Raw genomic sequence first — 15,198 nt, 5'->3', positions numbered from 1 at the left:
CTAGTAACAGATAACCCTGAAATTCTGCCTTTCCTGGACTCTTCAACATTTGTGTGCTTTGGATTCATATGGAGGAATGGGAGTGTTATTAAAATTCAGATTCTGCCTCCCGCCCAAGGCTTCCTGAATCTGAATTCCAGGCTGGACCCTGGAATCTGTGTATTTTAACTAGCTCCTTAGGCAAGTCTTACGTGGCTGTGCCTGAGGCCAGTATCTACAAAGTTCTGCCAGAAACCTACTTCTTAATGACACCTTTAACCCGTCCTCTCACCATCTCAGCTGTCACTGCTTCATTTCAGGTCCTGTTTTGTGCAATCACTCTCTGCTTCCGTCATACAAAAGCTAACGGAGTTCCCAGAATCATCGTGCTGTTTCAAACTTGTGTATTCCCTTTGCCTGGAATGTCCTCTCCTCTCTGCTCCCCTCCTTAACTTGGCAAAATCCAACTAGTCCTTCAAACTCAGTTCCTTGGCCATCTCCTTTGGGAAAATTTGCTGTTCTGGCTCAGGTGCTCGTCCCTCTGCTCCTCCAGCGCCTGCCTGGCACGTACCTCCCTCAGTGGACACGAGATTCACTCACGTGAGTGTCCCTCTGCACACCTCCCTGGGCTACACCAGGTATCTCCCAGCACCTTTGAAGACCTCTCTGCCCAGATCTTCACTTGTCTCTCAGTCTCAGTGTGGTCAAAACAAAACTTCTCTTCTCACCAAAACATTCCTTCACGACTACTCACATTTCTAGCAAAGATACCACCATTTCTTTCAATATTCAAGACACTTTGCCATTACCTTTGATGGACCCTTTTTAAATCTCCCGTATCTAATGGGAACTTCCTTTGCCATACCTCTCATCAGAGCTAATGGGTGCCCAGCACCCATGGGTAGAGCTGGACCAATGACCTACAGGCAGCACCTATTCCAAGTGGTTGGTCTGTGCTCCTCTGGTGGTCATTTTGAATATTAACCCTTTCTATTTCTCATCATCTTTTCTTCACCCTACACCCAGACTATAATAAATCCTAGTTGATACCTGGGTGTCCTGTGTCTCATGAGAAAGAATATGCGCTCCCTGCAGCCTTTCAGCTGTTCCTACCCTCTTCTATTCACCCTTACACGCTTAGCCAAGTCTTTCGAAAACATCACTCCTAACCTTCCCTGCTCAGTGGTCTATGGTGTTTTCTGTGGTCTAACACACAAACCTCCAATTCCTCTGCTCAACCAGACCAATCCGGCTGTATTTTTTATATCCCTCTACCAAACACCCCATGTTCCAGTTGGGCAGAGAACATCAATATGTATAATAGAACCCATAAAAATATTTTTTGTTGTTTTTAAGTTACAGAAAATACATTCTCATCTTAAAGAAAACACATGTGTACAAAGTAAAAAACAAAATGTGTGTCTCCCCACCCTGCCTTCACCTCCAATCCCATTCTCTAGAGGCAATCACTGACTTGGTTCCAATCTTCCTACCTCCTATTAGCTTTCTCCAATAAGTCTCTTCCCCAGAAGCTTCTTGGACTGAACCATCCCACGTAGGGTCCAGTACCATATACCATTCAGGGCTTAGCTGATCCCAGATCTGTTCACTTTCCTTTTTAATTGACCCTGCAATTCTTGAGGCTGGATGAAACCTGCATCTCCTCTTATACCTCTTGTGTGCCTTTAGAAATGAATGTAGCACTGAGCCTCTGACAGGTACTTAATACTTTGTAAAGATTGACTCTAGCTTCTCCTCCAGAAAAATATATGCAAACTCTCTAACTAGCCACCTTTTCCTAACCTGGCTGCACCATCGAGCTCACACCCCTGTAACTGAGGGGCTGCCAGTCAACCCCAGCTCCATGTCAGCAAGTGTGCGTGGAGCCCAAGCTCCCCTCCTTAGGGCAGAAGTACATGGAAGCAGGCATGCAGACAATGAGAAAAAGAGGAAGGGATGGGGGAAGGGAAAGGGGCACACAGGTATATCTCAGCTGGGGACATAAGATCCTGGGGAAAGGTCTAATTTAAACTTTTGTTGGAACTTAAAGGTTTGCTTAATAATGGTTTGAAATTCTCCGTGGTGTAAATTGGCAGGCTTCAAGATAGCATGAACTCCTATCCAATGCCCCAGCCCCAGGGCCCTTTCTGCCCCCAAAGCCTCTAAGAACACCTTGGCTGTGTGAGGACCCCTCTTCCTTGGCCAAGCAGCACCCCCACTAAGGCTTCTTGTTGGTCCCTATGGGCCCCTGTCTTGCCCTCATCCCCCAGGAAAAGTTCCCTCACCAAATGAAAACGAGCTGTGAGGTACCATGTCCCTGGCCTGTATCTAAGGCGCCTATGCCTCAAGAAAGTTTGACGCTTTCACTCAATGGTATCTGAGCTGGGTTCTGGAAGTGCTTTGGAGATAAGAAAAAAGAACAAAAGGATAGTGGCTTCAGGTGCCAAGTCCTGTACCCTGAGTCAACCAGGCAAACTTTGCTTTCATTTGATTAAATCGGTTTGTGCTTTAAAAAGAAAAAAAGGTTAACCAGTGACCTAAAAAACCCAGAGAGTCAAGCCCTGGAGATGAAACCTGTGTCTGGAAGTCACGTTCAGGATTCAGCTCTAGTAAACTATAGTTTGGATCACCTCCCCTGAGTCTTTCCAATCAAGCTAGGGTCAGGTGAAGCACGTATCCCTCTGCCCTCTCAGGCCAGTGGAACCTGCTGTTCTGAGCACAGAGGTTTCTGGTTTAAAGCAGAAAAGCAAGGATAGGAAGGTTCTTGGGGAAAGGGGGAACAAAGTGCCAAGGAGTCCCTCGGGAGTGACTATTGGAAGAGAAAGGCCAGACCTTGGGCTGGAGGAGTGGAGACACCTACCTTGACACCGCCGTCCGACTTCTTGTTCAATAGGCTTTTGGCAGCTGTGAAAACAAAGAGAAAAATCAAGTCTCCTGTATTGTACCCTCTTCCCATCCTGAAGTCTGGCAGCTGGATCCGCAAGAGACTGATGTGTTTGACAAGGGGGCCAGGAGTCTCCTGAACCCCCTAGAAGAGGCCCTTCCTGATGCCCCAAAGCAAGAAGGGCATCTCAAGCAGCGTCAGACCCTCAGGGTGGCACCCCAGGATCTCCTCTGCCATGGAAGAGGGCTCAGCAGAAACAAGGACACTCCGCATTCAGGAGGAGAAACCACATTCAGTACTGGGGCTGCCTGGGCCATTGGGAACTCTGCCTTCAACAGCTTCCACCTAGGCCTGGAAGCAGAGTGCCAGGGTGAAAGGTGAGGGCTCTGTCCCTAGATGCCATGGAGATTCTCAGGACAGCCAAGCTGCAAGGATGCAAGACATCAACTGAGTGTTCTCAAGAAACAAGAGTGTCACAGTTCATGAAGGAGACCAGACGTGAGGACAGACAGACACAGACACAGAGACTAGGACCACCTACAGGAAGGTTTTGCCAGGGGGTTGAAGCCTTGACTGGGCATGTCCTCACTGCCACCCTTTCCTCAGTCTACTCTCTGGACCCACTGAGCAGAAAGGACTGGGTAGAATAATGAGGTATTAAACAGATTCTAGCCAGGCACAGGGTGATGCTCAAGGCTGGTGAGCTCCACATAGGAAGGCTGGTGACGCCTGTTTGCCACAAAGGTCACAGGAAAGTAGCAGACAGTGGATGGGAGACTCCAGGGAGATTGAATCAGTCCAACTGTCTGATCCACCTAGACTTCGATGGGTTTGCATCTTGGTTCTACTGCTTGCTAGCTGTGTGAGTTACTTAACCTCTCTGAACCTCAGTTTCTTTATCTATAAAATGGGATAATGGCATGAAAAGCACTAAGCAGAGTGCCTGGCACATAGCAAGAACTCAGCAGGTGTTAACTACTGTCACTATTGCTGCCATTCTTCCCTTCAGGTAGCCTTTCCTGCCCAAGCTGGGTCTCCAGTGAGAATAAGGGTCCTTGCATCACAAGAATTCTGACCTCCAAAAATGGCCTTTGGTCCTATCTCCAGTTTATGCTGGGGTGATTTGAAACTTATTTTTAAAATGTGTTTACTACTATGCCTGACCACCGACGGTGTTAAGTGCTTTACATACGTCAAACTTCTCTACTCTGACAGCCCATTAGAATCACTTGCGAGTTAGAGAAAAATGCTTATGCCTATCCCATGCCCTAGAGATTCTGATTTTATTTGTCTGGGGTGGGGTCTCAGCATCAGGATTTCTTTCTTAACAAGTTTTCTCATACAGGCAGGGTTGAGGGCCTTAGACATACATGATCTTAATCGTCACCATGTTATTTCTTAGCCCCATTGGAGAGATGAGGAAACTAAGGTTGGGAGAGCTGATGTGACTTGCTCAGGGTGTGGCAGGGCTAGGATCCAAACTCAGGAGCGGCTATCTGCACAGCTTCTGTAATCTACGGCATTTCAGACCCCGAGGCCGGCAAATGCCAGACTTCACAATTGTGAAGGGCGTGGCTTCCCCTTTGGGGCCGCCCACCAGTGCCGCTGAAGCCTAGTCTTCCGCTGTGGGCAGCTCAGCTCTGGGCCACGCCAGGGCTGTCTCGGGCCACCTTGGCCGCAGCCCTCACAGGCGGGCCAGGCTCTCGGGCGGGTGGCGTTGGGAGGAAAGCCTCCTGCTGCCCAGCTCCATGTCCCAGGCTATTGCCTCCTGAGAGTTGGCAAGCGCCCAGCATGCACGGCTGGTTAGGGGGCTCCGTAACACCGATGCGCTCGCAGATGCCAAGTTAGGTGGTCCGTCCGGCATGCCCATCTCAGCCCGCAAGCATGGGACTCGCCTCCCTGGTGAGCGGGCCTGGCATGCTGGCCCTCCTGGTGGGGTGGCAGGGAGCCGAGGCAGGCGGTCGGGGAGGACTCATGCCACGTACCTTGCCCGGCCAGGCCGGCGGCGCTCGCGGCAGGCGAGGCGGGGGCGGAGCTCTGCCTGCCAACTGAGGGGATACAGTCTCTGAGTGCACAGAGCTGCCGCAAAGCCACGGGGGCCAGTCAGCAGCGAGCATGCCCCAGCGCGAGCCACAGGAACCCGCTGCCGCTGTGCACGGCAGGGTCCGGGCGGCGTGGCCAAGCCGGCCGAGCTGGGGGAGCAGAGGTGCCGGGGGCAGGCTGGTGAGCAGGTGCAGCCAGCCCTGCAGCAGTCTGGGAACCTGAGAGAACCGGGCTCGGACAGGGCGTGGGGGATCCCGCGGCTCCACCTGTCCCACGACCACCTCGGGTGAGGGTCTGCAGGTCAAAGCCTGACTTGGCAAGGGGCCGTGTCCCTTCCGAGGCAGTCCAGCCCTAGCTTAAGGCTGTCAGGAAACTGAGCCTCATCTGCAAACCTTCCTCCCCAGGGGACCTAAAGGAGGACATTTTCGGAGGGCAGCCCTTTCCTCCGGCCGCATTCCAAACAGCAGAGAGACTGGCACTGGGGCCCAGGGAGGGTCCGTGGCCCTTGTGCAGCCAGTTCACTGATGTTCCACGGCCCCCAACTCCTCAGAGACACCCGTCACTTTCCCTCTTCAAGACAGGTGGCCAGGAGAGGCTGCATTTCAGAGTTCCAAAGGTGTAGGTGCCCCAAAAATGAGCGCCCAGAAAGTAAACAAAGGCCGCTTAAGCAATACATTCTAGAAGCCCCGATTGCACCACAAGCCAACCTGCTAGAATCCAGGGATAAGCTGAACCTTCTATTTGGGATCAACTCAGAAAACAGCCTCACTTGTTCCTAAAGAAGCACACAAGTGCCCTTCCTTCTTGATTATACTTCTAGACACCTCTTCCTACAGAAGCTTCTGGAGACTGGCTCTGTCTTCCACCTGTCCCAGAGTCAGGGCAGACAAGGTCATCCTGGAGTGCTTGCAGCATTCCTTTTTGTTTGTTTGTTTTTCTGCCTCCTGCGCCAGGGCAAAGTGAGTGCCACGGCCAGACAAAGTCTGGGCAGCAAGGACAGGAGGCTCTTTAGGGATCAGTGAAGGTGCTGTGTTGTAACAGAGAGACTGAGTTCCTGAAACCAGGACACCAATTTCATGAAATGGACGGGGAGAGGCTGATGCGGAGGCCGGAGGCCACGGGATGGGGCACATGCTATTGATTTCCTAGCAGCCTGTTTCACATCTCTTCCACTCAGAGAGAGAAGAGATCACCTCATTCTAGGGTCGGCACATACCTGCCCTTGAGCGTCCTCTAGAAAGGCTTTCTTAAACCCAGAAAGTAGAAGGTGCAAGTAATTAGAGGACCAGAGGCCTGATGTGGGACAACAGCTCCACCTCTGCAGGAGGTGGCCCACTGTGCCCTCCTGTCCCCATTTGTGAGGTGAATCCAGAACACAAGATCGAGCCCCAACTAGGGTCACAGGGGATGGGCCTGAGGGGGACACTCTCCCAGCTTACTCTCCAGTCCTGACCCTCCAGGGCCCTGTGGCTCTCACTCGGGCTAGAGCTCATGAAGCCCCAGAGCCAGGGCTGGAGGTTACCGGGAACCAGTACAGCCAAGCCCGTGGACTCAAGCTCAAGGGAGCAATCTCTGCCCAGGTAGCTGCCCACCCGAGCCTCCCCCACACACAACCCCCCCACCCCCATGGCTGTGTAGAAGGAAAGCAAGGGAGGGAGTCTGGTTATGAGAATGAGAAGGGGGTCTTGAACCAAAACAGTGGGGCTGGGGGTTAGGGGGAGGGAAGATCAGGGGAAAAGGCAAACTGGGAAGAAACCTTTCTGTCTTAAGTCCCATCATTAATCTTTTCCTCACAGAAAAGCCACTGTGCTTCCCAAGTGAGGGCAAACAATGATGAGGGTGGGGGGAGGGGGAAGGTGGAATGTCTTGCATCTTAAAAAGAAATGTCAAGTGTGATTTACAAATTACTGGTCCCAACTCTCCCAATTCCTCACGCAACATTAAGCAAATTCCTTTCCCTCCATCCTGCTGGTCTCTATTTCTTCACTTTTACAGTTGGTACAAAAGAGAATATTTTAAGCACAGTCCCTGTAAAAGGTTTAAACATCTGGAATAATTTCTATCAGTCATCTCCACTTGGACACAACGATGTAGTGATCGTCCCAGTCAGCCAATTAATGGTGGTGTCTGGGAAGATTCACTACATCTCATCTCCTTCTTTTTCCCAGCACATCCTCCAATGCCCTTGAGACTGGCTAAAATCTTAAAGTGCTGAGAGTCTTCAGAGAATTAAGTAAGAATACCCAGGGACAAGGTAAATGGAAGACTGGGCAGACTACTCCTTGGGAGGTTCTAGGGAATACAGTTCATAAACCTGAAGTCAAGTAAAGCCCCCCAGAATTTCAGGTTACAAAACTCAGCTGCAGCAGCCCCTCCAAACAGGATCCTCATCATCTTGGTCAAGGTGTTGCCTGAGACACCCAGTGTCAGGATGGCATGATATATGGCAACAGCCCATTCTGACCCACTCACCTCGTAGAGTTAAAGTGCACAGCTGAAAACATACCTGAAAAGTTCCTGGAGACAAGCATGGTCGTGAGGATGGCACCCTGGGGAAAGAAGAGGGTCCTGTGAATTCCATCAGGCTCTAGAAAAGCACAGTCTGTTCTCAGGCAGAGGGCAGCTGCTGGCTAGGGGCTCCCAATGAGTACAACCTTCATAGCTCAGCTCCAGCCAGGAGGGGAGCTTCCTTCTGTGATGGGGCAGGGGGTGCACTGCTGAAAGGTATGATTTCAGGATGCTGGCAGCCCGGCCCGGAAGGCTAGACTCACCTTCAGTTTTCTCCGGGCATTGAACTTGCGTAGGCACTCCACGGTCTCTTGACGATGCATCATGGATGCCACTGTGGACCGTTGCTGGAAGCCAAATAGACAGGCCTGTGAGCCCCCCACCGGATCCTAGGCCCCTCACCATAGTCCCAGCACCGGTGGCCATGTGCTCAGCCGCCCCAGAGTTGCTCTGAAGATAAGATGAGGTCATAGATGTGAAAATGCTTTTACAATAAAAGCACTACCCAAAAATCAAGGTTATGTAAGGACAATAATCTGGACATGAAAACACCACCGGTAATTGATGCTGGATGAAGGTGCCCAAGAGAGCATTCTAATCTTCCTTGGGAGATGGAGGCTATGGAACGGGAGAGTATTTTGTGTGTTGTGATCCTCATGCAGTTATTCCTTCAGCAGCTATTTAGTGAGCACCTACTGGGCTCCAGATTCTGGGCAGTGAGAGAACAGAAAGGGTTCCTGCTCTCCAGAGAGAACATTCATTCCTTCTAAGAGTTCCTCTCAACAACCATCCCACTCGCCAACAAGGTCTTAAATGAAGCTGTGATCTGAGAAGCTAAGGATCTTTACCTTGAAGCATTAATTCTTTTCACCGTTTTGGATAGGAATTTTTCTTCAATGTATCACTGCTAACTTCCTCCTTAAACAGAGTCCCCTGAACATGATTTACATTTCCCTGATGACACAGGGTCAGCAATACAAGCATCAATGATTACATATTCTAATACAGAGATGTTCTCAGGGTCTGCTGAGATATATAGGAGGATGGAGGGTGGGGTCCACAAACACGACCCCAGAACATAATGTTTCCGCAGTTCTTGAGTACCCATTTTAAGTGGCTCATCCCCTCACTCTGCTGTTGTTACCTTGGCCAGCCTGCTAAAAAAATAAATCCTACAACATGCAGCCTGGTGCCCACACCCCCACAGGGCCATCCTGCCTTCCTTCCCCTCTGGCCGCTCCCTTTCCTAGTTCCCGAAGCAACTCTCCCAACCTTATCTACCTTCCCCAGATCTCATATTTCACCTCCTCCTCCAAAGTGTAAACTTCTCCACAAAGTGAAATGAGAGATCATCAAGCAAGAACTTCAACTTCAGCCGTCTAACCACAAGCTGATTTTCACACCCCTGCAACCTAATCCCAGGTCTCAGAAGCATCATCCCTCATGTGCTGACCCCTTGACCTGGGCTCAGGAGTCCCTCTCTCATTGTGCTATCCAAACACTGGTTCCTCAGTTAGCCAATATTTTTAACCCCTTATATTCTGGATTATATTCTTCTCTGTAGTCTACACAATACAGTCAAGCGCAAGATTTTAAAAACTCCCCTGACTCATCCATCTTCTCTAACTAGTACCATGTCTTTCTTTCTTCACCCTCATTCCCTCCTCACCTCACTGTAAACAGGCTTCAGTCTCTCTCCCTCCACTGCCTCTATCAGTGAAATAATGAAACAATGCTTCTAATTGGTCAGAGCCAACAGGCTCTCTTCTGTCTTTATCATGGACTCTCTGAAGCATCTAATTACAGAACCTCCCTTCCTGAGACCTCCTGTTTCTTAGGATCTCCTGATCCTCCTTCTCCCATGGAAATTCTCATTCTCAGTCTCCTTTGCCGGCTCCTCCAACTCTCCCTGGCGCTAAATGCTGGTGGCCATCTCTTCTCTTACAACAGCCCACAGTAAGAATTCAATCAGGGGCTTTCCTGGTGGCGCAGTGGTTAAGAATCCACCTGCCAATGCAGGGGATACTGGTTCAAGCCCTGGTCCGGGAAGATCCCACATGCCGCTGAGCAACTAAGCCCGTGCGCCACAACTACTGAGCCTGCGCTCTAGAGCCCGCGTGCTACAACTACTGAGCCCATGCGCCTAGAGCCCGTGCTCCACAACAAGAGAGGCCACTGCAATGAGAAGCCCGCGCACTGCAACAAAGAGTAGCCCCCGTTCGCCGCAACTAGAGAAAGCCCGCGCGAAGCAACGAAGACCCAACACAGCCAAAAAATAACCCTCCAAAAAAACAGAAAAAGGAATTCAATCAGCATAGAAACAATCCCATCTATTTCTATAGCCCCAACACCACCAAAATGACTACAACCTATATTTCCAATTTTTAACTTCTTTTCCATATTTCTAACTACCCACTGGATATCTCCAGCCAGAGGTCCTCAAACACCACACTTAACATGTAGGAAACTAAAATCATCATCTTTTCTCACAAACAGGTTCATCCTCTGGGTTTCCTCTGGGTCAGTGAATGGTACAACCCTCCACTCAGTTACCAATTCAAAACCTGGCAGTCCTCATAGATCCCACTCTCTCCTTCACCTCCCAAATCCAGCTGGTCACTAAATCCTTTTCATTCTATGTCCCAAACATCTCTCAGATGTGTCCACTCCTTGCCATACCGCCCACTCTCCTATTATTACCCTTAGCCGAGACCTCATCTGGACTTGCTTAGACAGTCACGACAGCTTCCTGAGCTCTCTGCCCCTGCCTCTTTCCTCTTCAATTCCATTTTCTACACAGCTTCCAAACTGATCTTTCTTAATTAACTGCATACTTCATTCCCTCTTTAAAACCCTTAAATGGTTCCCTGTGCTTTCAGAGTAAAATCCAAACTCCTTAGGCAGAAACCTGTATGTCCTGGAATCTTTTTGGCTTCAGTCTCTTGTATTCCTGTAGTCCTACGTTCATCTACAACCAAACTACTCAATATTCCTTGAACTCGCCACAATTTCCCCATGGCCTCTCACCTTGGCCCTTGCGAACCTCTGTCTGCAGGTTATCATCCTGGGGAACTCCCAGTCATCTGCCAAGAACCAGGACAGAGCCCACCTCCTCCATGCCTTTAGCAATCCCACTGCCCACCAGAGACGGCAGGAGCTCCTACATACTCATTAGCTTCTTTTACGTACTTGTCACATTGCAGAGTGGTTGCCTGCTTGAGTGCCTGTCTCCCCAGGTAATCTTTGAGATGTGTGAGGGAAGGCACCATGCCTTATTCATCTCTGTATCTACAGCACCCACACAGGGACCAGCATCAAAGAGGCATTCAGTAAACACGGGAAAGAACAAATACATAAATGCATCGTAGCTGTCAGGAGGCCTAACAAGAGGCAGACCCTCTTGTTTGAAAAAAGATGTTTCAGCCTGATAGAATTGTACACGAAAACAGAATATGCTGACCCACAATGATAGCCCCGGGGGCTTCTCCTAGGGCGAGATTTATGACTGAACTTCAGGAGGCTCTTTTTCATGGCTCAGAGGCCCCTTCTGTTCATTTGCTGGGTCTTGGTCACATTTCCATTAGAGTCGTCTAAGAGCTGAGATCCGAATAGGCACTCTAGGCATGGCAATTCACTTTGAGTTCTGCCAGCTGCCTTCTCTCATCAACTAGAGTCTGCAAGGGTCAACCTAAGCCCTCATTCAAGATCAAAGCTAAACCACACCTGACAAGTGAGTGGGGGAGAGACAGAGGCCAGTTAGTCCCAATCGCCTCCCCAACTCCTCCTGATGACATTTGCTGGCCCTGGGCCCCATCCAGTGCCCCCTCCCCTCTGCTGGGTCTTAGCTCAGGGCCCAAAATGATTATTCTCTATTCATAAGAAGGAGGGTAAAGACAGTGCTATGGGCACATTGAAAGCTGATATCCCTGATCTCCTTGATCTCGGTGGAAGACACTTACACAGACCCATGGATGCTTGAGAGCCTGGTCAGCTGTGATACGCTTTGCAGGGTTTATGGTCAGCATCTGGTTGATCAAGTTCTTGGCTTCAGGAGTCACCGTGTCCCACTCTGGTGATGGGAACTAAGGAGTGGGAACAAGAGGAGGAGCGGTATGAAATCTGTGAGCCTCATACCCCCTATAATTGGGGTACTCTGTGTTACCTAAAGCTGCCCAGCAGGGTGTGGGAAAGCCCTGGGGTATCCCAGGATCAGGGTCAACTTAAAGACCGGGAAAGGAAAACAGAACAATCATGGTTAGAATGCCAGAATATCAGACCGGGAGACTCTGACATCTTCTGGTTCAACTCCATCTCTCTACTAGGAGGAATCAGGTGTTCAGCGCTGTGCCGAAGGCCCCACTGCAGTGGGAGAGCCACCAGACTTCTCATCCCTATGTCATGCAGCACACCACACAGCCACACCATTCTTTGCAAATAACAGACCAAAGGGCTTCAGTGGACTGCGTGACTTTACAGCTACCAAAAATGGCTGTGCAAAAAAGCTGCTCCCTGGGACAGGTGGTGTCAAGAACTGAGGCCTATATGCCATGCGCATCCCTGGGTCTTCAAAGTCCCTGACACTCCCTGTACCCTGTGACACACTCAACACGCCCCTTCCCCTGGTCAGAGCCTGAGGGGCAGGAACAAACAGGTCCTTACATCATAGGCTCCAGCCTTGATCTGCTGGTACAGCTTGTGCTGATCCTCATCCCAGAAGGGAGGGTAGCCCACCAGGAGGATGTACAGGATGACCCCTACAAGACAGGACACAGGTCACTGGGGTCAGTCACCTGCTTTGCTGAGGAACCAAGAAAAGCCACACAGGGCTCAGAGCCACCCAGAAAGTCAAGGCCATACCAGAAGGAGAAGTGAATGACAGCCAATAATGCTGTGCCACTATGCTTCACTCCCCACGTCACCAAGCCGCGTCCGGGATTTCTTTAGGCACAACCCACCTGCTAAGGCATGGGCAAATCCCTCTTCAAGAAGGATGCAACGTCATCTAGGAAATACTTGGGGAGAAGGGTGTGATGGAAACAGCCATCCCGGGGACACTAGAGCAAACACCGTGAGCTCACATATACCAGACGCCTGTGGGACCCACAAGGAAGAGCAATGCCTCTTTCTTGCCATCGCTGGAAGTCGAGGGCCCTTAACACCAAAAAGCTGAGTGTGTGGAATGGGCTTACCGCAGGCCCAGATATCCACAGGTTTTCCATAGGGATCTTTCCTCAAGACCTCAGGGGACAAGTAACCTGGGGTGCCAGCAAAACCTGTAGCGGAAGAGACAGCGGAGGCACACTGAACCCACTTTCTCTTTCATTAAACCCACATTAGCAATTTCCCCCAAGTCCCTTCTTACTCCTGTTGCATTTGCTACATAAGCTCTCAGCACACGGGCAGCAAGAGATGACGGGCTGGGCTTCTTGTAGTGCCCGGAATCTAAATCAGAGGGTAAGTCCATGTGTCTACCAGGAATTCCCATCCTCCCCAGAGCAGCAAGAACACAGTGCTAACAGCAGCAAGTCTCACTGTACTGAGTCATGGAGGGCCAGGGGGAGTTCTGCACCCTCCCCTCCTCCAGTCCCTGAGGAGCCCAGGACCATTAAGGGTCTGGCTTCTAGTTATGAAAGAGGAAGGCAGATCAGGAAGAGGAGGAAGGGCGGGGGCTGCATTCCAGGAAGACAGGGTCACTCTTACCAAACCAAGCCTGTTGCTCTCCCTGTACTTCGATGGCTAGGCCAAAATCAGCCAGCTTGACTGCGGCACCCTTGCATTTACTTGCCAGCAGGAGGTTCTCAGGCTGTGTAAGGAAGACAGAGAACCTCGTGAGGCACCCACCCGCAGCCCAGACGGAGCCTAGTTTGGGCCTCGCAGTACTACGATCTGGCACCAGGTGGCGCCAACGCTTCACAAGCAAGAGGCAAAGGGGGAACCTGGGTAGTACCTTCAGGTCCCGGTGGACAATGTCATGCTGGTGGATATGGTTAACACTCTCCAGAATCTGATGTATACAGTGGCTGCAAAAGCAGAAGAAAGGTCAGTTCAGGGTTAAACCATCCATGACCACACGCTGTGGACAAAAGCACTTATCTCTGGGTCAGGGATTAACAGAGAATCACTCAATGAGGAGCTAGAACCTTGGACTTAGGACATCATCTGTTAAACCTACTTTATAGAAGAGGAAACTGAGGCCCAAGCAGATTAAGTGGTTTTTCCAGGCTCTCCTGCTAGATAATGGCAGAGGGCAGACTAGAACAGGGTCCACCATGCCTCCTTAGACTGTAAAGGCCCAACATATTCAATTGGTTTCCAAGAAACTGGGGGACATCTCAGACTCCTGAGAAAGAGAGACCATCCAACTCCTTCCTTGTTTCTCTTCCCCGCTATGGTAACTCTGTTCTTGGAGAAGAGGCTTGTGGTAGCAACTCAGGAAGGATAGTCCAACTTATTAGCTTAAGTCGTTTCGGGGGTGGGTACACTCATTCTTTCATTTAAACGTTTATCGAGCACCTACAGGCACTGTGCTTGGTACCACATCAGCTGTAAAGATGACCCAGTGCCTGCCCTGAAGTTTATCATCTAGTAGGGGAGATAAAACAAGTACACAGGCACCATCAAGAAACAAGGTACTAAAGAGGGTTCCAAACAGGCACCTGAGGAGCATTTCTGATCATGATTTTTCATAGAAAAAGACAAACTAACCTAGAGTCACATTCAGCTGCTGATTCGTGAATCCACCTTCCAAACCATCCTGCCACACTTACAGTCAAACTCCTGGTGGGGTGTACTGGCAGTCTAGAGCACTGGTGAAAACTGGGGGATGATTATGGCCCCCAGAGGACATCTGGCAATGCCTGGAGACATTGCTGGTTGTCACAACTGAGAGGGACAGTGCTACTGGCATCTAGCAGGTAGATGGTTCTAAACCTACAATGCACAGGAGGGGCCCTAACGACAAAAAATTATCTGGCCCAAATGTCAGTAGCGCCGAGGCTGAGGAACCCTGGCCTAGAGAATGGAGCAGGTACTACCAAGTGTCTGCTGAGCTGGTGACCTGGACTTATTTTTCCTTCCTTTAAAAGCTGATGCTGGGGCTTCCACAAGAGCCAAAGGGTCTTGCTGGGCTCCTGGAGGCGGAGGCTCAGGCCTCCCTATAGGACACAGCCCAAGAGTAGGCCAAAGAGACTTTAAGACTGAGCTGAAGAGGCGAGTCTCCACAGAAATATATAATTAGAACAGAGCCAAGCTAGCAGGGAGAGCCTTCTGGCCAAAAATGGCAAAAGTGCGAACTGTCCCAGCAGAGCCAGGCCAAGCCCACTGGTACAGTCACCCGCCCCGGCCCCCCCTCCTCCCCGCCAGGCTCCCTGAGCTATCACTGCCTCCTCCCGCCCAGAGCCTGGTCCTCCCCTGCTGGCACTGGAATTCATCTCCCACTTGAGAATTTTTCCTGAGGCTGAAGCATCTGAGGTTGATCAGCAAACAATGGCCTCTCAGGGTTGAGAAATCTGTGAGGAAGCTGTGCTCCCCCACCCTCCAGAGGCAGCCAGAGCGGCCACATATGCCTGAGAAGCTGCAGGCAGGATGATCAAAATCAGGTTGTAAGGACATCACCCGAGAGAAAACTCAGGGCGGGGGAGGAGCCGAGGAAGGAAAGGCAGGCCAAACAAGCGCCCCAGAGCTGCGGTGTGGGAGGAATTCTGCTGTGTCACACGGAGGAGCTGCCAGGGCTTCCTGGAGGGCTGGGGGCTGAAGGGTATGGCCGAGGAATGGTCCTCTAGCCT

At 50.7% G+C, this 15,198-nt stretch overlaps 1 protein-coding gene across 22 annotated transcripts in view; it reads right to left on the bottom strand.

The window, feature by feature from the left end:
• The window catches only part of CAMK2G (calcium/calmodulin dependent protein kinase II gamma), a 54,290-nt gene that overhangs the window by 17,597 nt on the left and 21,495 nt on the right, over positions 1–15,198 (bottom strand). For 13 of the 22 annotated variants that reach the window (XM_027129855.1, XM_027129850.1, XM_027129863.1 and 10 more), the window contains 9 exons: positions 13,362–13,434; positions 13,115–13,217; positions 12,604–12,687; positions 12,074–12,168; positions 11,374–11,496; positions 7,678–7,761; positions 7,413–7,455; positions 4,849–4,911; positions 2,840–2,883 (listed from right to left, as the gene is read on the bottom strand). In XM_027129855.1, the coding sequence (XP_026985656.1) occupies positions 2,840–2,883; positions 4,849–4,911; positions 7,413–7,455; positions 7,678–7,761; positions 11,374–11,496; positions 12,074–12,168; positions 12,604–12,687; positions 13,115–13,217; positions 13,362–13,434 (712 nt within the window). The remainder of the gene's footprint in view (positions 1–2,839; positions 2,884–4,848; positions 4,912–7,412; positions 7,456–7,677; positions 7,762–11,373; positions 11,497–12,073; positions 12,169–12,603; positions 12,688–13,114; positions 13,218–13,361; positions 13,435–15,198) is intronic. The other 9 variants (XM_027129851.1, XM_027129860.1, XM_027129864.1 and 6 more) reach the window with 2 other exon arrangements.

This window comes from Aethalodelphis obliquidens, unplaced genomic scaffold, assembly GCF_003676395.1.
Source record: "Aethalodelphis obliquidens isolate GAN/ISIS:26980383/991018 unplaced genomic scaffold, ASM367639v1 scaffold37, whole genome shotgun sequence".
Classification (NCBI taxonomy): domain Eukaryota; kingdom Metazoa; phylum Chordata; class Mammalia; order Artiodactyla; family Delphinidae; genus Aethalodelphis; species Aethalodelphis obliquidens.
This window is presented reverse-complemented; position numbering and strand designations above follow the sequence as displayed.